This window comes from Dromiciops gliroides, chromosome 5 (genome assembly GCF_019393635.1).
Source record: "Dromiciops gliroides isolate mDroGli1 chromosome 5, mDroGli1.pri, whole genome shotgun sequence".
Classification (NCBI taxonomy): Eukaryota; Metazoa; Chordata; class Mammalia; order Microbiotheria; family Microbiotheriidae; genus Dromiciops; species Dromiciops gliroides.
The window spans coordinates 83,674,631-83,699,481 of NC_057865.1; the positions used below are offsets into that span (position 1 = coordinate 83,674,631).

At 38.7% G+C, this 24,851-nt stretch overlaps 1 protein-coding gene across 1 annotated transcript in view; it reads left to right on the forward strand.

Moving 5' to 3' along the window:
• Positions 1-24,851, forward strand: part of PTPRN2 (protein tyrosine phosphatase receptor type N2) — a 1,559,908-nt gene that overhangs the window by 616,924 nt on the left and 918,133 nt on the right. The window contains exon 5 of the mRNA XM_043965830.1: positions 6,767-6,929. Coding sequence (XP_043821765.1) covers positions 6,767-6,929 — 163 coding nt within the window. The remainder of the gene's footprint in view (positions 1-6,766; positions 6,930-24,851) is intronic.

A 24,851-nucleotide genomic window follows, 5' to 3' on the forward strand; every position in this document is an offset into this window, starting at 1 on the left:
ATACCCTTCCACTCCCTTTAAATGGAATCAGATCTATGGTCAAAGGCATTTTAAAAGGGAAGCAATTGTTTACATATTTATGATTCCTGAATGAATAACTCTTAAAAGGCCCATAAATATAATCAATATAAAAGGTCCAAATGATTAATTTTTGTCAAAAGAATTTCTTTGAATTACCTATATTAGCAGTATACCTAGGGATAGCAATACATTTTCAGTATGTGTTATAGATATTCCATTTTTCAAACTAGAATTAGATGATAACCCTCAACCTTGAAAGAGATAAGCATGGGCAGTGAGTATATGGCAACTTAAGACATGTTGATATAACCCTTAGGCCAATAGCAGCTTTTTACCCTTCCTACTCTCCCCTAGAGACTTTGTTGTTGTTGATGATGATGATGGTTGAAGAATTGGGGGGCAGCTAGGTCGTGCAGTGGATAAAGCACTGGCCCTGGATTCAGGAGTACCTGAGTTCAAATCCAGTCTCAGACACTTGACACTTACTAGCCGTGTGACCCTGGGCAAGTCACTTAACCCCCATTGCCCTGCAAAAAAAAAAAAAAGAATTGAATGAGCTTTACATAGATTCCTACAGCAAAAAAAGAACCCTTTTGATAGAAAATTTGTCACCCATCTATACTTTTGGTTATAATCCATTGGGAATAACTAAAACAGTTGCCTTTGGAGAATTCAGGGGTGTTATGCACACACATTCATAGAGCTGGGTATTCTAGAGTTCTGCTGGTCAAACCCTTTGATGAGTGGAGTTTCCTTCATGGTTTTTTGTCCTGCATCCATAAGAAAATAGAATTGGGAAAGGTGGGGCAATTCCATTTTAACTATCAGTTTAGATAACCTATTTTCTTAATTTTTTTCAAACACAATGCATGTTAAATCAAAACCAAACAAAAATGGAGGGGAAAAGGCATACTATCCCATCAACCTTATTAATTCAGGATCCCCTCCACAGAATGAAGAAAAGGACAACCTAGGACCTCAATTCACTATCTACCTCTAGCACTTTCTGGCTATGTGACCTTTGGCAAGTTACTTAACTTTACTGGGGCTCAGTTTCTTCATCTATACAATGAGCTTAGAGGACTAGATTCCTTCTAAGGTTCATTCTAATTCTACATCTGTGATCCTATGAACTCTATGCCTCTGGAAGGCCTATGAATTCAAAATTCCCTCTGTTTATATCACAAAATTAACATTATTTGGGTTCCACTTTCCCCCACTGGGTTTAGGTTTATAGTGGTCCAATGACCAGTTTTCTCCTGGTGTTCATTAAATTAAAAAAGAAACCAGTTACCACCATTAAAATGAAATCAGTCTACAACACATTTCTTGAGCACCCACTGGATGCAGAACATTGTAGGAAAGTAAAGATGGTTCCCATAGCAGCCATAAATTAAGTGTACTAATGGAAGTTACTGAGGAGGATGTTTAATTTTGTCTTAATGCAACACCTTTTGCATTTCATTTCTTTGTTTAAAAGAAATAAAGACAAAGAACAAATTTTTTTTTTGTTTTGACTGCAAATTTAAAACTGACATTTAAAAGGAATGAATTCATTTACATCATGCAGTGTGTTTTTTCCACTATCATCCTTGCCATTGTAATCAGCTCTTGGATTTCATAAAGATATTTTAATCCTTGAGAAACAAAAATAACTGACAATTGTATACAGTAGCATAGAAAGTAGAGTACCACTGATAGAATGCTAGGCTTGGATCTTGAAAGACCTGAGTGCAAACAGTGCTTTGTACACTTCCTAGCTGTGTTTCTCTGGGAAAGTGACAATCTACTTGAGTGTCAGTTTCCTCACCTATAAAAGGAAGGCTTTGGACTTGATCATCTCTAAGGTATATTCTAGTTCAAAATAAGTGATCCTTTGAGGGTTCACACCCTGCCCCTGACAATAACTCACTGTGTGAGTCTGAGCAAATCAATTAACTTAGCTTATTTTTCCATATCTGTTAAATGGGTATAGAAAAATAAATGTTAAAATGTCCTTCACTGAACTTGAAATGCTGTATATACATAGTGTTGGTTTGTTATTTCACATACATGAAATATATGCATATATAAATATATCAGTAGTATTCACCTTTAATAAATTCCTAGAAAAGATGACCTTATGGAAAGCCAATTTATTATCATTTGAGAGGGAAGGAAGTTTGGAGGTGAGGAAGGGAGGAAAGAAGGAAGAAGAGGATAGGATGGGAATAATCATTTATTAAAGTGCCTTTTGTATGCCTACTAAGGTGCTGTGCGAAGCATTTTACAAATATGAGCTTGTTTGATCTACACTATAACCCTTCTAGGCAGTTGCTATTATTAGCCCCATTTTACAGTTGAGGAAACAGTCTGAAGCAGAGGGAGATGAAATGTCTTGCCCAGTATTGTACATCTAGGAAGTGTCTAAGACTGGATTTAAACTCAGGGCTGCCTGACTCCAGGTCCTGTGCTCTATCCACTGTACTACTTAGCATCTATTAAGTGCTTACTATCTTCCAGGCACTGTGCTAAGTTAAATGTAGTCAATTAACAAATGTTTGTTGAATGTCAGTGCTGTAAAGTGCCAAGAGTATGAAATTTGACATCAAGGGACTTAGGTTGCACTCTTGACCCTATTTTTTATTAATTGTGTGACCTTGGACAAATCACTTCATCTTTCTTTAGTTTGGGCTTTAGTTTAGGCTTTAGCTTACTCATCTATAATATGAGAGCATAAGACCGGTTGTTCTTTACTGGTGCTTCCAGTTCTAAATGCTACAGACTGAATGGAGAAAAGGTCACCTATCCTCCAATACTCTTTATGTCATACTAAATGACTAAACCAAACAAACAAAATCTTGCAGAAATTTCATCAAACATACAGTTCACTCAAAGGCAGAAAGAAGAACAAAATGGGAAGTTACGTCCTGTGCTATTTATCCTTAGGAAGTTCTTTATAGTCCAAAAGGAAGCCACCATCCTGACTATATAACCTGGTAATTCTTCCCCCTCAAACCCAAACAGGGTTATGTAGTTTTCCCCTCTATGACCTTTAGCACCTGGATTTTAAGACAAATAGAAACTATTCAGGCCATTGAAGAAGCTGGAAACCGTGAACTTGTTCTGAGTATTTTGACTGGGCAAAAGCTAAAATTTCCACATGACCCTTAATTAAAGTAGGGTTTATCATGAAATATACTATGTGTAACTTATTCAAGGTTTAGGAGTAATCTCAGAGGACTGGAAGACTGGTTCCTGCCTCAAGTGTTTGCAGGGAAAGGAAATAGGGAATTAAAAAAAATTAGAAGTGGAGGGGAGTTGGAAAGTGGGCAAGAATTCTATAAGGTAGGAAGGAGAATCTTGACAATGTGGGCAAAAGGTTGAGCTTTCTTGGAGTGTGTATGTGTGTGTGTGTGTGTGTGTGTGTGTGTGTGTGTGTGTATGTGTGTGTTTTGGGAGTGTCCCATCTGATGAACTCCTGGGCACCAGGAGAAGCTGAGAGTTTGGAAGAATGAAGTCCTTGAGACAGCAGCTTATTGTTATTGGGGGTGGGGGGGCCTACTTATCCGGCTGTCAGGTCTCTAAATTGTACCTGAGGGATTTACCTGGCAGTAATTGGGAAATATTCCAGGTTTGGGAATTGGAATTTACCTGTTGCAGAAATTTAGAATGAGTAGGGTTTCTGGACCTCTGGCATCAGTCGGTTGGGGTCAGGGGTAAGGAATGACAAGCTACAGGTGATGAGCAGGAAAGAAGAAAATATAGATAGTACCAGGAACTGTGCTAACAATGCAAAACTAGTTGTCTGTATCCTTTCTCCCATCATACTAAGGAAGGAGATCCAAATAACCCCACCCATTTTATGAGTAGCTTTATATATTTCTTTCTTTCTTTTTTTTTTTGGTTAGGCAATTGAGGTTAAGTGACTTGCCCAGGGTCACATAGCTAGTAAGTGTTAAGTGTCTGAGGTCAGATTTGAACTCAGGTCCTCCTGAATCCAGAGCCAGTGCTCTATCCACTGCACCACCTAGCTGCCCCCTTCTTTATATATTTCTAGAGCCAGGCATGGTGTAGGGAGAGGTAGAATTGATAGTTCAAAGGCTTGAGTTTGAATCCCTCCATAGAAATTGACGAGGCTGGGAAAACCTGGGCAAGTCATCATTTACCCTCTTTGGATCTGTTTTCCCATCTGTAAAATAGAGCTCATAATAGCACTTACCTCGCAAGATAATTGTGAGGATTAAATGAGATAAGAAATGTAAAGTGCTTAGGAAACTGTTAGTGCTATGTAAATGTTATTTTTTAAAACATGATAATAGTTAGCATTTATGTAGCAATTTAAGCCTTCCAAAATACAAAGATTATCTCATTCAATCCTCACTACAATCCTGGAAGATAAGTGCTATGATTATTTCCATTTTACAGATGAGGAAACAGACTGAAAGGGGTTAAATGTCATGCCTGGATTCACACAGTTAAATGTTTGAAAGCCAGGATTTGAACTGAGTTCTTCCTGACTCCAGGTCCAGCACTCTATCCACAGTTCTGCCTAGCTTCATCTAACATTATTATTGTTCTTGTTCTTGTTCTTGTTGCTATCAGTCCTGATTTCTTGATATTCCTTCATCCATGCCTCTCTCAACCCCTTTGATATATAAAATATGTCCTCAGTGACTTATTGTTACTTGAGTGACCATAATCAAACACCTTAACATGGTGACCTATTGCTTACCAAGTATTTTTTTCAACATTCTTTGGAGTACAGATAGCAGAATTATCATAATCTCTATTTTACAAATGAGGAAACTGAGGCTCAAGAACATGATATGACTTGCCTATGATTATGTATCTTCTAAGTGTTGAAGCCAGGATTTGAACAGAGTAGCAATGCAATATTCTTTCCACAACACCATAGTAATGGCAGCAGTATATTGAATGTTTCCAAGTCTAGCTTTCTTTCTACTCTCTTTCACATTTCTAACAGTGCTTTTCTCTATGAAAAAAGTGAGAAAGATGTGATCATATAGTTAGGTCACAGACTCTTCATCTCATGGCATGGTACCGTAGAGCTGCATGTACTGAGAGGTTTGGGGTTTTGAGATGATCAGGAGAGGAAGAACATATTGCTATTTTTCTTCAAAGCTTTTTGAAAATCTGTTTCATTGCTTCTGGCTAGATCTTGGCAAGCCATAGTTAACAAGAGGGAAAAGAACAAATCTAGACTGGAAGAAGCCCCTTGAAAGCACTTCTTCCCCTTCCCCCCACAAAGTATGGTTTAGCTAAAGAGTATTGACTTTATGGCTTAGTCAGGTGCTTATTATTAGTACTTCATGTTGCCATGACTCCAGCAATGGATTTCCACCAGTCATAAGAACTGGGTCGTGATCATTTTCTCAATTTCTTTTGTTAAACTACACTTGTCTGGTGATAATGTTTTCAAGTTCAGTCACTTGGAGATGAGAATTGATTAACTTTGCTGGCTGACTAGGGCTATTAGAAGGAGAGTGAAATTCCATTTCATCCTTTAAAATGGCTCCCAGATTACCCCTTTCCTCTTCATTCCTGCTGTCACCACTGTGATTCAGTACCTTATCAGCTCCTGGCTACAGCCCTGCCTGTCTCATAGAAGCTTGTTGCATCTTCTTGGTCCCTCCGGACCATTCAATATACTGCTGCCATTACTATGGTGTTGTGGAAAGAATATTGGATTTCTACTCAGAAGATTTGGATTCTTCTCATAAGATTTGGGACCTTAGCCAAGTTCCAACCTCCCTAAGCCTCAGTTTCCTTTTCTGTAAAGAAGGGTATTTGCACCACTTACCTCATTGGGTTGTGTGGAAAAAGTACCTAGAAAATTTTCAAGTGCTACATCAATGTAAGCTAATGGTATATTTTTAAAGTATTACATTAATGTAGTTATCTTCCAAAAATACCACTTTCAAATTTTCCTACGTAGGAAACTATGGTTCTCTTTCATTCCAAAATGGAACTACTGGTTACCAGGTGTTGTTCTAGGTACAGATGTGTGGGGGCAGAAAACAGGATGCCATATATTAGGAACAATAGAGAGGCTAGATTGACTAGAGCTTAGAGTATATGAGGCTGAATTATTCAAATCAGTTAGGTAGGTTGGAACTCTGACTTGGAAGGATGTTAAGTCCCAAACAGGAATATTTTTTTTCCTGAGGCATTAGGGTGCTCCTGAAGATGCTTGTACAGTTGAGAGATATGACTGGACCTACAGTTAAGCAACATCATTTTCAAAACTGAATAGAGAATGAAATAGAGAGGGAAGAGGCTTGAAAAAAGGGAGCTCACTTAGGAGGCTTTTATAGTAGTCAAGGTGAGTGGTGTTTAGGGCCTACACAAGGATGGTGGTCTTGTTATTAAAGAGAAAGTAACAGATGGAAAGATGTAGTGGCGGTAGCTTTTGTGTAGACAAGACTTGGAAATGGATTGGGTATGGGAATTGAGTTAGCAGGAGGAGTTGGACATGATCCTGAGGTCATAAATCTGGGTAACTGGGTGTCTCAGAATTTCTGTTGTACCTGTGCCACAATTTAACACAACTAATTTTGTATAACTATCCATGTGCATATATTTTGTCTCTGGCTAGAGTATGAATTCCTTATGGTTTTAGACTGTGTCAGATTTCTTTTATATTCCTAATAGTACCAGGGATTATGCTGGATCTATATAATAATCAATTAATAACTTATTGTCAGCTAATTGGCTTTCCTTTTGTTTTTCTTTTGCTGTATAGGACTTCCAAGCCAAAGGTTGATAATAAAAGACCATCCACTCTGGAAAAGGACATCAACTTGGCCAAGAGTCTTCAGCAGTATCTCATATACCTGAGGCTTCTTGCACATGCCTCTACCCCTGATGTATATCCAAGGATTAAGAGTGACAAAGCTGCTGTACAGGTTGTTACTTGCGACTTTGTCTTTCTGACTGTTCTCTCACATCTTCTGTCTTGCAACAAGCTTACTTGATCTTGTTTTTCTGGATTCTTGGTACTTTTGTTTTAAATGTTTCTCACCCTTTGAGATCCTTATGATTTCTGCAGCTTTCTGTTACATCCCAGCGACAAAAAAAAAATGGTATAGTAGATTCAGGGCCCCAAAGACCTGGGTTCAAATCCTGTTGCTGAAACATCATTTGAGCAACTCTGTACAAGGCATGAAACCTCTTGGTTTACCAGGACGCTTCTTAGAACTTATCTACAAAATCACTAATAGGTTTAAATTTGCTTTAGCAGAGGCAGTGCCCCATTGGGTGAAATAATAAGTCCTTCTAGTCTTAAACATATATATATATATATATGTATGTATATTCTAGTCTTATATATATTTATATATAAATATAGGGCATTATACATTCATTTCTAGTTATTAAATGAAATGAAGAAGTGAGACAAAGCTGAGAGGGAGTATTAATGAGATAACTCTTGGTCTTTCAGTCAGTCAAGAAGCATTTATTAAGTTCTTATAATGGGTCAGACAATATGCTAAGTACTGGAGATACAAAGAAAGGCAAAGGCTGTCCCCACTCTCAGGAAGCTTAGAGTCTTGTGATGTCTTGGGGTAATTTTGAGAACATAAAAAATTACCCCAAAGCTAGATTGAGCCATTGCCCCTATGGTCTGATTTGATGTGGAAGGAGTACTCTCACTTATATTGGATATCAGAAAGGCTTTGAAGGAAATGACTTCTCCCTTGCTCCTCCATACTGCCTCCCCCATACATTTTTTTAGTGAGGCAATTGGGGTTAAGTGACTTGCCCAGGGTCACACATCTAGTAAGTGTTAAGTGTCTGAGGCCGGATTGGAACTCAGGCACTCCTGACTCCAGGGCTGGTGCACTATCCATTGTTTCACCTAGCTGCCCCCATACATTTTCTAAGGTCTCCTGAAAATAGCATCCAGAGAGCCAGTCCTTTGGAATAAGATATTGGATCTCTGGGAAGACCCCTGTAAATAAGCACACATGCCATCTGATTGGGATCACATTTGAATACCAGCAGCCACTGAGTACATTAGTTTAAGTTTGCTAGCTGTCACTTAATAAAGAGTAGAGCCTGAGGGAATGATGCCAAGGAATGGTAAGTTTTGAAGGGAAAGATGTCTGAAAAGTCTTGAGAGCTAGGTAATAAGAGTAAGCAAAACTGAGAGACCCCAGGAGAAGGCCATGGGCAGGCAGGAGAGCACAGGAGGCATCACTGGATCCCTGCTGGGCTTGAGAAGGAGAGGTGCTAATGCATAACAAGAGTGTGCTGAAAGGAAGAGAGAGATGGCAGACACAATTTTCATGACAAACTTCAATTACATTGCCGTGTTACCTAGTGCCAGTCCTGGCTATTGTCATCATCACGCCTAGAATTTTATACCTTGCACATGTCAGCAATCTCAGAGATGATGGTGGATCTCAAAGAGCATATTAAAGAAGCATAACAAAAGCAATATACTTAAAAATAAATGCATAGCCATTGGGATACTTGGCTGCTCTGGAGCTGCTAGATTGTATTTTGAGAAACATGAAACACATTCTGACTGGACTAAGGAGGAAAGGCAGTTGTTTGTTAACTGAGCAACAGCAGAGGCTGGGTCCAATCAGATGCAAGATGTTATACATCCTGACAATCAAAAAGGGGACAAGACAATGACCTACAGGGTGTCCCTTGCTATGCTGTGCATCTGGCAGCCCTCTCCTTCCCTAGTCTTTGTCATTGATTCTAAGAAGCATCAACTTGACAAATTTTCTTCCTTATACTAAGACTTAAAAGAGGCTATTGCTAATCAAATAGTCCAGTTCTAGGTTGAGAGCTGGAAGGGCTCTCAGAACCATCTAATCCAACATGCTCATTTAATATGTAGCCATTGTAAGCTCAGAAGCATCTTCATCTCAATTCCCACTCCCACTGATGAGTAGAGTTTCTACAGCTGGAGTGGCTATATCTCCCCATTAGTAGCACCCCTAAGTGGTCAGGGGTGACTCTCTAATGCCAGTGGCTTGAGTCTCCATCAGTATACAAGATTATCAGTTAAGAAACATTTAGGCAGTCAGCCTTAACTAGTATTATTTTTAGAAAGGGGTGTTTACCAAGGAGTTACATTGAGTACAGTTTGGTACAAAATGTCCTTGCAGACATCTGATACACTGAAAAGAGAACTGAGGTAATGAGAGTTGAGGTGACTTGCTCAAGGCCACATAAACGGCTTAGTGTAATTGTGGATAGAATACTAGAATTAGATTCAAGGAAATATGAGTTCTAATTGTTTCACATAGTTAATAACTGTGTGACCTTGGGCAAGGCACTGGAAAGACCACTAAATTTGAAATTAGAGGACCTTAGTTCAAATTTGGTTCAAATTCCTACTTGCTAGTGGGAAGTCACTGGAGGCAGCAACAGGGCACAATGGATACAGCAGTGCCCCTGAAGTTGGAAGGACCTCAGTTCAAATCTTGCCTCAGACACTTACTAACTATGTAATGCTAGGCAAGTTACTTAACCCAATTGCCTCAGAACATCAGGGCCATCTCCAGTTGTTCTGTTATATATCTTGCCACTGGATGGCTCTGGAGGAGAGAGGAAGGTTGGTGATTTTGCACAGCCTTACCTCACTTAAATCCAATTCACTGCAAGTCATGACATCACACCAATGCCATGGTCCTTTGTTTGAGAATGAAGGATAAAACAACAATAAGGAAGTCACTGAATCTTTCTATACCTTACGATCCTTACCTTTAAAATGAGTTTGGTTGGACTTTAAGATTCATTTTGGCTCTGAGTCTATAATCTTATGAAGCTCAAAGTATTTCATAAGATTATTGTAATGATTAGAATGATGCCACCTGCTGGAGACCTACTGTAGGAAAGCTCTGCCATGAGGAGAAGGTGTCTGAGGGCAAGCCATGTAGTCAGTTCCTTGGTGTCTGGAAGTGACCTCTGCTTGTGGGTACTGTCAATCCAGGCTACCAGCCAATTAGCTTGGAGATGTGTGTACAAGTGGATGGGATGTTCCCAGTTTCACAGGAGGCTTGTGGGATGAAGGAGGTGTGGCTCACTCTCTTTCGCCAGGACTCCCCGTGTAGCTCCCCGAGATAGACAGCTGAATCTAGGCCTTTCTCTCTCTCTTCACCAAATTCTTATTCTCCTTAATAAATGCTTAAAAGTCCAAACTTTTGCTAAAGCTTCTAATTTAATGGTGACCACTCATTAGATATTTTAGACAGTATAGCTAGAATTTTAGCCCCTTACATTATGGATTCAGAGTTATTAAAACTATTGTCCTGTTGTCTTGGGGTTAAGAAGTAGAAGAGCCATTTGGGTTAGGTAATGTTAATTCGAAGTCAGTTTTGGAACAACTAGTCATCCTCCAGTTCATTGAACATATTATTTTCTGATAACCAAAATTTTATTTTCTTTCCCTCCAAATACCCTCTCTCATTGGAAGCAAAAAAGAAAAACCAAACCAAACCAAACCCTTGCAACAAATATGCAGTCAAACAAAAGAAATTCCTGCTTTCATGACCAAAATAGAATGCCCCATTTTGTACCCTGAGTTCATCATGTCCTTGTCAGGAGATAGTAGTATTCTTCATAATAGGTTTTCTGGAATTGTGGTTGATCATTGCATTAATCAGCATTCTTAAGTCTTTTAAAGTTGTTTTTCCTTACAATATTGTTATAATATAGACCTTTCTCTTAGTTCTGTTGATCTTTTTCTGTTTTTTAAATTATCTTTTAATTAATAAAAACCCTATCATCCTTAAGTTCATTACCATGAACTTACCATTTCCTGATAGAAAATTTTGCTCAAGGGAATTTTTGTCTAGGATCCCAAGGAAATTTTGGTTTTGGTGCTTGAAGAGTAAAAAATGTAAGACTTCCACAGGAGGATGAGATTTAGAACTAAAAAGAAAGTTTTCGATCATTTAATCATTCAGTCATAGATTTTAACCTAGAAGGAACTCTCAAGGACATCTGGTCCAACCCTATAATTTTACAAATGAGGAAAATGAGTCCTAGGGATATTAAGTGGTTTTCCCAAGATCATGTAGACTATAATTTAAAAAAAAATATTTGGACCCAGATCTCCTACTTCTAAATTCAGTATTTTCTACCAGATTACAGCTGTTAAATCCTACCTTTAGAGGTTAAGCATAGGACAGACAGGCAAGGTGACCTGATCATTTCCAGTATCACTGGGGCAAAATCATACATAAGACTGGCTGTTTCCAAAGGTGGTGTGTACTTTGGTGGCTCTGGAGCAGTCTCCAAATTTGGCCTGCTAATTGGTTAGCAAGGAGTTATATATTTAGTAATGGGAAACTGTACTGCCTCTGTACCATTCAAATAAAGAATCCAGCTGAGGGCTAAGTCATTGGCTGGAGCTGTGGGAGCTGAGACTCTAGAGAGTTAGAAGTGATGGCAAGCAGGATTAGACCATTTCAGGGGGAATTAGACCTTTCACAGTGTTATGAGGTCACAGTCTTCACACTATAAGTTTCCCTAGAAAAAGGAGAAGCAGCAATGCCACAGTGCCCTTAGAAACTCTGTCCAGTGGCCTGACATCATGGAAATTAATGTGGCTGGTTTCTCTGAGGTCCTTTGGTGATTATTGTAGGCATTTAGGAAGCCCTGCCCTAAATTCACCCTGGAACAACTAAAACAGTACCTGGGACAGCAATTTGGTACAAGGAGCTTTGCCCAGCCTTGTAGCAGAACATAACATATTCTGTTAACAGTTTTAGGCTTAGACAATGGAATGCGATTCCTTGAGAGCAGGGACTGGTGTTTTTTCATTGTTTGTCTTTGTTTGCCCAGCAACCCTCCTAGTGCTTTCCTCATCTATGTGCTTAATATGGATTTGGTTTGGATTGGATAGAAGCCCAGTAGGGAGAAGACAACTTTATTGAGCAGTAGATGCAAAGATTTGATAAATTCTGTAACATAACTGTGTTTAACCTAGTTTACAGTATCTTCATTCTGCACTGTTCTCTGAAAAATCATGCAGAGGGAGGGTATGCATATGGCTTGTGCTCAGCCATCATCCTCATTTTCTCTCACTTGAATCTTGGACTCTTTCCTTAGCTCTGAGAGTTAAGCTTTCACCTTATGTTACCTATATATAGTTGGGCTTTCAGTGGCTTTCAGGCCATTTCTTACAGCCTGCCACCACACTATCTACCCCCTTCTAACTCCCCTTTATGCTTTGCCTCAAGTAGCTACATTTGAAACAGGATGGGCTAGTTTGGAGAAAATATACTGAAGCAGCATAAGAGAAAAAGTAAATTGTCGCAGTTTAAAAGACAAAAAAACCTAGCCCCCAAACTCCAAAATATCTTAAGCAACTGAAAATTATATTCCTACAGACACAGCTTTTACATGTAAGGATATGGTGCCCCAAATGGAGAAAGAGACCACATATGGTATGGGTCTGTGGTTGTGTGTGACTATAAGTGACTTACTCAGGTACTAAAGCAGAGCCATTACCAGTTGTTTTGACTCTTCTCCTGCCACTGGACTTAAATGGAAGAGAGAGTGAGGCTGTGGATTTCACATAGCTCTACCTCACTTAAATCCAATTCATTTGCAAGTCAAGACATTGCTTCTGTGATGCCATTGGTCCTCTTTGAAAATGAAGGATGAACATCAACAACATTTTGCCCTCCTCTTTAAAGCAGAAAGTCCCTGAGGGCAAGGACTGCCTTGCTTTGAGGATTTTTATCCCCTAGCACTTAGCATAGTGCCTAACATATAGTTACTGCTTAATACTTTGTTTCTCTATCTATATGGTTCCTATGGTATGGCACTACTTAAAACACAAATAGGAAGGGATCTTGAAAAAGTCTAGGGAAATGATTCTTTTTTAAAAAAAGCATTCTGTCAGATACTTGAGACTTACTAGCTGTGTGACCCTGGGCAAGTCACTTAACCCTCATTGCCCCGCAAAAAAAAAAAAAGCATTCTATTCAGAACTTTAATAACAAATAAAAAGTAATAAATAAAATAGAAAGTAGACAGAAAAACAGGATTGTACATGAAACTGCAAAACTCTATCACATATAACTTACATTTCCCATTTTGGTATATTATAACTTCAATATATAAATTTCAAAGTTGTCCTATTCATCTGTGTAGCTTTCTGGCTTTGCTTCTCTTATTATCTGTGATTTAAAAAAAAATCATCAATGACCTTTACCCCCCTTTTCCTTCCTTTTTTATTAGTACCTCTTGTTAGCATTACTTCCCTCACTAGCCTTCCCTTCCCCAGTGGAAAAAAGCAAAGCTCTTGTAACAAATATGTATTTAAAAAAAACCCACACATTTCCATTTTTTCCAAATTTGAAAATATATGTCCCTTTCTGTACCCTGATCCCATCACCTCTTTGTCAGAAGTGAACAGTATATTTCATCATATATCCCTTAGCAATTTCAATTTAAATAATTAATTTTACCAACAAGAAAGCTGAGACCCAAGAGGTAAAGTGACTAGGTACCTGAAGAAGATATCCTGACCCCTAGATTCCAGTTCTTTCCACTTGCACATCCTGTTTTCCTCTTAAACAACTTTTAAGCCCCTTTCAGGGATCTACATCAAGTATCTCAGAGTCAAATAGAAACAGATCCCTATAGATTGCATATTGACTTATAAAACCACAATTTAACTTGCTAAATTATATTGTACTTTGCTTTGTTTTGTTAAGCATTTCCCAGTTCCATTTTAATCTGGTTCAGGCAGCACTACGGAGTTTGGGTTCCAAGTTCAGCATCTATGATCAGAATCATTACCCTTCTTCCTGAAACTTGGGGATCATCTCTGTTTAAGGCAGTAGATAGGTGGGGTTGTTGAAATAGTGAAGCTAGAAGGGAAAATCTCTGTGTTACTATTAAGGTTAGCCCTTAGAAGTCTTTGGCCTGGCAGGAAGACCCAGAAATGTGAAGTAAGGGCATGAAGTAGACTCCATCCTGGGCTAATGCACATTTACAGCAGATTTTAGAACTGGCTGCTATTGCTAGAGATCAAATATCTTTTTAAATGGATAAAGAATCCATTATGGTGCCCCAGAAAGGCATGTGTCACATGACCCTTTTCATAATGTTACTAAGGACAGTTTTTTATCTCTTTAAAATTTAAAGGTAGAGACAAAGATTTCAGAAGGTTTCAGAAACTCTAAATCACTATGTCTACATCCAAATGGTCTGCAGATTAATAGTGTCCCACAAGCACATGACAGTGACCATAAGGGAGTTAGGCAAAGGAAGAAAAGCCTGAGGAAGAAATAAGTACCTCTACACTTATTATTTCCTCCTTCACTTCAGTGGCTCTTTTCTAGCATGCTGAAGTCTTAGAGGTCAGAGGAATCTGCTTTTTCATAGCTTTTCAACTTGGCCTTCCACTCTTAATACAAAGAACTTTACATTTCTATAAGCCATTAGTGGGAAAATGCTTCATATGGTCTGTCTTATTTGAGCCTCTCAACTGCCTTTGAAAGATGATCGCTAAAGGTGTTATTATTATTCCTGTTTTGTCTATGAGGAAACTGAAGTTTACACAGTCACAAAACTACTGAATGGAACAGCTTGAATTAGGAGTCATCTGCATCCCCTAATTCCTGGTCCAGTGTTCTTTCCATGACTTCATGCTTCCTTTTGAAGGAAACCACACTGATGATGCCAGTGCCTTCTAGTGCACCTGGATGAAAGATCAATTTAAGGCACTAGCTTATTTTTCACTTCTATGGCTGTATGCCTATTGGAGACCTTTCCATATTCAAATGAATGATCCACCTCAATGAAATAAGCTGACATGTGTTTGAAAGTCATCCTATAGCTTCTGAGTTGTCATCTAATTTAAAAATGAAAGTGGAGACATTATGGAATTTCTTGGGTGGAGCCAAGAAGGCTCCACAGGCTAAAATAATACCAGGAGCAACAGAAGTCACAAAAGGATGGGGTGAGATTATTTTCCAGCCAAAGATGACTTAGAAGGTTGGCAGGAGGAGTCTGCTGTGCTGAGGCAGGAGTGGAAACCAACCCCAAGATCAAGCTGACACAGGTCCAGCCCCAGGCAGGCTGCACCAGAGAAAGAGATCTCTGGAGCCTCTGAATTGGCTTCAGTGCCAGGGTCTTCTGGAACTAAGTTCATGTTCTGGTGAGAGAGCTGAGTCATTGGTAGGGGGGAGATTTCAGGGATCTCTGCTGGCACTGAGGCAGAAATCAGTTGTTTTACCCCTGATGAGAACCAGGAAGCAGCCTTGAGTGGCAGCGGCCTAGGTGGGAGAGGGGAGCAGGCTCACAGGAGCTATCAACCCAGCAAAACAAAAATTTTATTTTCTGGTTAAAGAGCAAGTAGGCCTGGAGTTATTTTCAGACCAAAGCACAGGCCAGATTAGTGCAGACCGTGACACTCCTTAAACTGTACAAGCTGGGACCCCCTGAAGTTTGGGAAAGTGTAGGCTCAAAACAGTGCCACACTTTAAGAAAGAGATAAAATTCAAGTAAAAGATGGGCAAGATGAGCAGATAGAGAAAGATGCAAACCATAGATAGTTCCTTTAGTGACAAGGAAGATCGGGATTCATTCTCAGAAGAGGATAGCAACATCAGGGCTTCTATATCCAAAGCTTCCAGGAAAAATATGAATTGGTCTCAGGCCATAGAGGCACTCAAAAAGGACTTTGAAGATAAAGTAAGAGAGGTAGAGGAAAAAATGGAAAGAGAAATGAGAGTGATGTAAGAAAGTCAAGAAAAAGTCAACAGCTTGAAAAGCCCTCTGATGAAAATAATTGCCTCAGAATTTAGATTGAACAAATGGAAGCTAGTGACTTTATGAGAAACCAAAACACAATAAAGCAAATCCAAAATGAATAAAAAATAGAGGGCAATGTGAAATATCTTCTTGGAAAAACAGCTGTCCTGAAAAATAGATCCAGGAGAGATAATTTGAAAATTATTGGACTGCCTGAAAACCATGATCAAAATAAGAGTTTAGACATCATCTTCCAAGAGATTGTCAGGGAAAATTGCCCTGATATTCTAGAAACAGAAGGTAAAATAGAAATTGAAAGAATCCACCAAGGATTCCCCAAAGGAAAACTTCCAGGAATATTATAGCCAAATTCTGGAGCTCCCAGGTCAAGGAGAAAATATTGCAAGCAGCTAGAAAGAAACAATTCAAGTACTGTGGAACCACAGGCAGGATAGCACAAAGTCTAGCATCTTCTACATTGAAAGATCAGAGGGCATGGAATATGATGTGCCAGCGGGCAAAGAAATTGGGGTTAAAACCAAGAATCACCTACCCAGCAAAACTGAGAATAATCTTTCAGGGGGAAATGGGACTTCAATGAAAAAGAGAACTTTCAGATATTCATGATGAAAAGACTTGAACTGAATAAAAAATGTGACTTTCAAATACAAGACCCTAGAGAAGCATAAAAAGGTAAACAGGAAAAATAAATTAAGAAGGATGTTAAATGATTAAACTGTTTACATTCCTACATGGGAAGATGATGCATTTAACTCATAAGAACTTTCTCAGTATTAGGGCAGATGATAGGAATAAATTTAGACATAAGGCAGAGATAGGAATTGATTATGAAAGGATGATATCTGTAAAGCATTTATTTTTTGCTTATCTTTTGGGGGGGGGTTGTTGGGCTTGGGTGACATGCCTGGGGTTAAGCAGTGGGTGAGGGTCTTGTGTTTGAGGCGGGATTTGGGCTGGGGTCCTCCTGGGTCCAGGGTGGGTGCTTTGTCCACTGTGTCACCTAGCTGCCCCATGATGACATCTTTAGGGTAAAATTGAGGGGTGAGAGGATTGCACTGGGGGAGGGGAAAGGGGATAGTAAAAATGGGGGTGAAATCCCACATGAAGAAAGCAGGAAATGGCTTATGGAGTGTGGGAAGAGATGGGGGAGGAGCAGGGCAGTGAATGAGCCTTACACTAATCAGAATTGGCTCAAAGACCTTAATCTCATCAGAGTTGGACCTAGGAGGGAATATCATACTCAACTGGGTGGAGTAATCTCTCTAACCCTGAAAGAGGGTAGGAGAGGAAGGGGATAAGAAGAGAAGGGTGAAAGAAGGGAGGGCAGATTGGGGGAGGGGGCAGTAAGTTTTGAGGCAGTAACAGTTTTGAGGATGGATAGGGTAAAAGAAGATAGAAAATAGAGTAAATATCATAAGGGAGGGAATAAGATGGAGGGAAACAGTTACCAGTAGTAACTGAAAAAAATCTGAAGCAGAGGCAAGAGCAATGTAATGATGATGAAGATGAAGATTGATTGATGGATTGATGATGATTGGGTGAAGATGAGAATTGATTGAGGAGGATTTGATTGATGATGAGGACTGACTGATGATAATGAAGATTAATTGATGAAGATGAGGTTTGATTGATGATGATGAAGATTGATTTTGGTTCATGATGATGATAAAATGTATGGTACTTTGCTGGGCTACTGGGAAGAAAATTCTTTGTTAGGTATAAGGTACTATATAAATGTTATCTAGTACTCTTGTTGCAAGAATCAACCTCATGGGTTTATTGTAAGGAAATCTCTCTTTAAAGTACTATATAGGGGCAGCTAGGTGGCACCGTGGATAAAGCACAGGCCCTGGATTTAGGAGGACCTGAGTTCAAATCTGACCTCAGACACTTGACACTTACTAGCTGTGTGACCCTGGAAAAGTCACTTAACCCTCTCTGCCCCACAAAAAAAGAAAGTACTATATAAATGTAGTTTACTATGAAAAATAAATGATGAGCAGGATGCTATCAGAAAAACCCAGAAAGACCTGCAAAAGGTGATGCAACGTGAGATGTACTGTATACAAAATAACAGCAATACTGTAAGATGATCTGCTGTGAATGACTTGATTATTTTCAACAATGCAATGATCCAAGACAAATCTGAAGGTCTTATGAAAAATGCAGGCCATTTACATAGAGAGAACTGATGGTATCTGAGTACAGATTGAAGCATATTTTTTGGTTAGTTCTTTTATTCGGAAGTTTTGATTTTATCTGTTTTCTTTCACAACCTGGTTAATATGGAAATGTTTTTCATGACTGCTTATGTATAGCTTATATTGACTTACTTGAGTTCTTGCTGGGTGGGGGGAGGGAGGAAGAGAATTTGGCACACAAAGTTTTTTAAAAAATTGATGTCAAAATTTGGGAAAAATAAGATTCTAAATAAACAAAAAATAAAAGGACATTATAAAAAAAGAAAGAGGAATAAAATGAAAGGAGGGCACTCTAAGCATGAGATCTATTTATTCAGTGTAGATTTGTGTCTTAGGATCCCATAAAGTAGCTTGCTCCTATATGAATTGTACTGTCAAAAAATAAGAATTTCATTAGTTTGGTTCACAGCACAGTGATAACCAACATTTCTCCCAAGTCTCTTGAATATTGGTGATTTAAATATATACAAATATACATTCTTGTTTGTCATAATTGCCCTCTCCTTTGTTTTATATGTTTTTTCTTTATCACAAAGGGTGAGTAACATTGCACTCAATCCTAGTTAATGCAACTGGATTTCTGGGCACTTTAAATAGACACATTACATTATGTTCCTCCAGTGTTTATATGTAATCAATAGCCACTAACCAGGCTGCAGCTCAGAGATGTTTTTAGCAGACCAAGTGGGAAGAGAGAGCATATTCATTAAAAGCAGCAATGACTTGGGAGAAGCTGGAAGGAGGGGAATTGGGCAGATATGTCATAGTGAAAGGAGTTTCCCACTTCCACCCCTCTCCCCCAGCTAAAAGGTGAATTCAGGTTCATCTGTCATTGCTGTTAACCTCATGTTCCTTATTCTCTACAGAATGACCTCGAATAGTAATAATCATAGCTGGCATTTAAATAGCACTTTAAAGTTTCCAAAGTACTTTCTGCACAATATTTCCTTTGATCCTCAAAGCAACCTTTTGAGTCAGATGCTGCTATTCTCTCCATTTTGCACATGGGGAAACTGAGACCAAGAAAGGGCAAATGATTTGCAAAGCATCATACAACTGATTAGTGTACAAGGCAGCATTTGAACTCAGGTCTTCCTGAATCCCAAATTCAGCATGGTATCTATAATGCCACCCTTCCATCTGAGTAGGGAAATCTGATTCACTTCAAACGGAAACATTTAAATAAGACTAACTGGTAATAGACACTGGATTTCACAAAAAGACTCACTATCTCCCTGATCCAGGTATAGAGGACTGAGTACTAGACTTGGAGTCAGGAAGAACTGAATTCAAATTCTGCCTCAGATACTTACTAGCTGTGTGACATTGAACAGCTATGCCTCAGTTTCCTCATCTGTAAAATGAGAAAGTTGGACTTGATGGGTCCCCCAAATCCCTTCTAGCTCAACATCTATGATCCACCCAATGATCTGTCAAAGCCTGTTCTGGATGAGCAAGTTGCAGTAGCACATGGCACATATGAATGTCTTCACTCAGGCTTATCATGTGGTGTTGTATATAGTTTTTTTTAATCAAAATGAAAAACAACAACAATAATAACAATAACAACACATGGGCCTGGAATCTTCCAAACAATGTGAGACAAATAGAACATGTTTAAAGAGACCAGTGTGGATTTTCTGCCTTATCTCACTGTTAGCAATAGGGTGAAAGGTCCAGAAAAAGGGGAAAAGGTCCTGAGAGCAGGTGTGACAGTCAGGTATTTAAAAAAAATAAGCTACAGTCAATGGCAAAATTGTGCTGAAAGTGGAAATGAGTGGTAGAACATGGTGTATTTCATGCTATGAGTCATCAGGAGGCATTGTATACAATGCCAAAGTGGAATAGAGAACAGCTACTCTCATGGGGGAAAGTAAATTCTCTCAATTGACAGAATGGGCTCTTTCAAGTTGTCCCTTATGATATTCTGCATGAACCTATGGAGCTCCTAATATAGAAACAAGAATTTCATTAGCTCAATATCTCTTGCTTATTTATAGGGTATAGGAAGAAGACAGTGTTCATTATATTAACTGGAAAATGTGTATAACCTAAGGGATTTATTAAATCAGTACATTGTGCTTCAACACAACCTTCCTAATTCAGGGAAGGTGCCAGCCTGTTTGTTAGAGTAAAAGAATAGCATATTGAGCTTTGCTGAGTCCACAAAGGAAGCTTCTGTCATAATAATGCTCCTTCTCTTCTACCACATTGAAGAAAGGGTACAGTAATAATGATAGTAACTAACTAAAGATAGTAATGATAGCAACTAACATGTGGCATGCTCACTCTCCTCTTTCTCTTCCTCTTTCCCTCTCTCTCTCTCAATATATACATATACACACATTTAAATGTGTGTATATTTATCTGCCTGTCATCTATTCATCCATTCATCCATCCATCCATCCATCCATTTATCCATCTATCTATCTATACCTTTAAGGAGAACTTTCAGGCAAACATGGATTAAGAATCACACAGGATGGGGGAAGGGAGCAGCTAGGTGGCACAGTGGATAAAGCACTGGCCATGGATTCAGGAGGACCTGAGTTCAAATCCGACCTCAGAAACTTGACACTAGTTATATGACTCTAGGCAAGTCACTTAACCCTCATTGCCCTGAAGAAAAAAAAAAAGAATCATACAGGATGCAGGAGCATGGAGGTCTGGCAAACCACATTTATATTCTTTTGAACCTATAACTCTAAGGACTATCTGCTTTGATGAAATCACAGGTTAATCAATCAACCTGTCAATCAGCTAGGCACTAGAAATACAAAGGCAAAAATTAAATAGGCCCTGTCCTCAATGAGCTTATATTATTTTGAAAGGGTTCCAGAAATTGTATTTTTCATTTTTTTCATTTTTCTGACCTAAAAAGACAAGTAAAATTACTATTTTGACAGAAAAAAGAACAGAAAAAAGATAGTATATGAAACTACACATCTATATTCTGTACATTTTGCTTTTCTTGTAAGTATAAAATAAATTAAACATAAATGTTACTTTTTCTCATGATATTTTGATATAAAATTTTACTTTCTCCAATTTGATGTTAAAACAATTTTAAACATTTAAAACAAACTTTTGAGTTCCAAATTCTACTCCTCTCTCCCTCCCTGCCCCCCACCTTCCAATGGTAAACAATCCAACAATAGATTATACATGTGCAATCATGTCAAATATTTCCATATTGGTCATTTTATACAAGAAGACAAATAAAAAAGAAGGAAAGAAAGTGAAAATAGCATGCTTGAGTCTGTATTCACACAGTATAATTTCTTTTTCTGGAGGTGGATAGCATGTTTCATCTTGAGTCCTTTGGGATTGTCTTGGATCATTTTATTGCCAAGAAAAGATAAGTCCTTCACAATTATTCAACTCGTAATATTGCTGTTGTTCATAATATTGCCCTGGTTCTACTCACTTTACTTTGCATCAGTTCATAAAAGTATTTTTTTGGGGGGTGCAATGATGGTTGAGTAACTTGCCCAGGGTCACACAGCTAGTTAGGTGTCAAGTGTTGGAGGCCAGATTTGAACTCAGGTCCTCCTGAATCCAGGGCTGGTCCTTTATCCACTTCACCACCTAGTTGCCCCAGTTTATATAAGTCTTTTCAAGTTTTTCTGAAGTCACCTTATTTGTCTTTTTTTATAGCACAATAATATTCCATCACAATCATGTACCACAGCTTGTTTAGCCATTCCCGAATTGATGGGCATCTCTTTGATTTCCAATTCTTAGCTCCCATCAAAATAGCTACTATAAATATTTTTTAAAATACATCTTTTTCCTTTTTTTTAAAAAAAAAAACTTTTTGGGATATAGACCTAGCAGAAGAATATTCTCTCTCTCTCTCTCTCTCTCTTTCTCTCTCTCTCTCTCTCTCTCTCTCTCTCTCTCTCTCTCTCTTTTTGTGAGGTAATTGGGGTTAAGTGACTTGCCCAGGGTCACACAGCTAGTAAGTGTTAAGTGTCTGAGGCTGGATTTGAACTCAGGTACTCCTGACTCCAGTGCCGGTGCTCTATCCACTGCGCCACCTAGCTGCCCCAGAACATTCTCTTTTGATCCTTTCAGAAACTTTGTGAATTGGGTAGGTGTTATGACCACTGTACCAAGGAGAAAACTGAGGTCCATAAAGATTACTGTTGCTTGCCTGTTACATAACAAGTAAGCAGTGTAGTTGGAACATTCATGGCTAATGCTCTTTCTTCTACTCCTTGCCTTCCTAACATCATAGTGTTTCTGGATTGATCCCTTTGGAGTTAACAGTATTTGGGGACTTTAAGAGGGTGTGGCCATTTGTGGGGGAGGTGCCACTGCTGAAATGCTGCCTCTGGTGGTATTGAAGGGTAGGAGAGAGCCCTGCCTTCAGAAGCCCACCTCTGTTGATTAGTGACTGTGTAACTTTAAGTAAACCTCCCTGAGATTCAGTTTCCTTATCGGCAAAAATAAGGGAATGGACTTCTGATATCTCTTGAAGTTCCTTATATATGATTCTATTACCTAATGGTTTTCTGTCCTTGTCAACATCCTTGGGGGGCAGATAGATGTTGTAATAGACAGAATCTTGGACCTAGAGTCAAGAAAACCTGAGTTCAAATGTGGCTTCAGACACTTACCAACTGTATATCTCTGGGCAAGTCACTTAACTCTGTTTGCTTTCATCTGTAAAATAAGCTGGAGAAAGAAATGGCAGACCACTCCAGTATCTTAGCCAAGAAAATCCCAAACAGGGTTGACTGAAAAATGACTGAACAACAACAACAAAATGAGCTGGAGAAGGAAATGGCAAATTGTTGCAGTTTCTTTCCCAAATGGGATCACAAAGATTTGGATACAACTTAAAAACAAGTCAGAAATGAAGAAAAGGTTTTTCTTCTGTATCTTCCCTTTAAAATTCCTACTTTGAGGTTCCATTTTGTTGCAGAGGTGGCCCTGGATTCTTGATTACATATCATCAAATATGATCTCTGTCTTGCTCTACTAAGGCTTCATGAATGAATGGAACAAGGATCTGGTTTCTCTTGCCTGAGGAAAAGCCTAAACTGAAGGGAAGTCCTTATCTCCCATTTTGGCTATAGGATGGTTAATTGTTCAGCCACAATATCTCTTTTCAAGACCATTTCCCGAGTTCCAGAGATCTCTATAGCTTCTCCTTACAATGTAATCATGGATCCTTGAAATTAGCAAAGAGTTCTCTCTTAAACCATGGAAATGCCCCAATACAGGTTCTTCACAAATAATTGTGGCCAGCGCTGGCATTTGGGCTCTTTTGGCCACATTGAATAGCTTGGAGTCCATTTGGCTGCTTTTCTGCTTTCTTTCTTCCCTTGGCTGATACAGTTCCTCAGATGCAAGTTTGGGCTTTACATGCCACTGACTTTTCTGGGGTGCAAAGCAATTACCAGTGGATGCTTTTATAAATCATCCCCTTCTAATTCCTCTGTCATCGAAAATCTAAATCCACTATAGACAATCTGGGGAGTATTCTGAATTTATTCTCCTAGGAGGTCTTAGCACTGATTACTTGATAAAAGAAGCCATGGGGAATAAAATCACTACTCTTTTTAAATCAGGCCAACTAACTCAAAGCTGTGGCACCCTAATTGAACTGTTATTGATCACTAAATCAAAATGTTAGTAAGGCATCTGAACTGCTGATGGTAGCAAACAGTTTCCTTTGGCTATAGAGCACAGACCTTTTACTGTTGCTTGAAAATCCTTTGGCACCTAAATTGTATTACATAATAAAGTTTGAATGCTCTCCTCATACTTCACCAGAAATCTAAACATCTCCATTTAGCATTTCTAAAGCATTTGACTTTGAAAAGTCCTTCATGTAAATTATTTTTCTTTTTCTTCTTCAGATCTACCTGAATATAACCCCTTTCTCCTTTTCTTAATGTTCACTGTACCTCTCTGGGCTTCCTTTCATCATCTAGAAGATGAGAGTGTGGAAATAAATCATCTTTAAGGTTACTTCCCGCTCTAAAGTTCTTGGAGCTAACAAAGGCCAATGTCCTTTCATCATTGGAGAAGGAAAAGAAACTGAGGAATAGGGAGGCTAACTGACTTGCCCAAAGCCTAGTAATGGAAATAGAATCCTCACTCCCAGTGTTTCCTGATTGGTCCTTTGTAGTGGTTCCTAGATTTATGTTTTAGGTCCTAGGCCCAAAAGTACTTTATCTTACATGAAAGAAACTGTTTTTACAATAGTGAAAATGGAAAGAACAACAACTACAAGACAATCAAAATTGAATGTTGTGAAATGAGAATGACCAAGCTTTGCCCCAGAGAATAGATAGGAGAATATACTTCTTCCAACTCCTTAGAAGAGACGGGGGTCTGCAAGTGAAGAATACAGATATTTTTTATGGCACAGCAATTGTGGTTAAGTGACTTGCCCAGGGTCAAACATCTCTTAAGTATCAAATGTCTGAGGCTGAATTTGAACTTAGATCCTTCTGACTCTAGTCACTCTATCCACTGTGCCTCCTAGCTGCCCCTATTATCATACTTTTTGACACGTTGTTTGGTTTTGCTGACTTTTTCCCTTTTTTTCTCCATTTTAAATGATTTCTTATAAACAAAAGCTCTTTGGGAGTGGAGAAGGATGAGGATACAGAAAAAAATGTAGATGATGTGAAAACAAAATATAATAAAAATCTGTTTCAAAAAATAAAAGGGAGAGATATATATTTCATAGTATTCTCTTCTGATTTAGGGTAGAGCCAGGGATAGTTTAATTTCAAATTAATATACCACTTGAGAAGTCTGAGGGCTAGTAAAAACATTAAGGACAATTGTGGAAATTATAATACATGTAGAGGGCTCAATCTTTAGGAATCAGTATAAAAGATTTGTGTT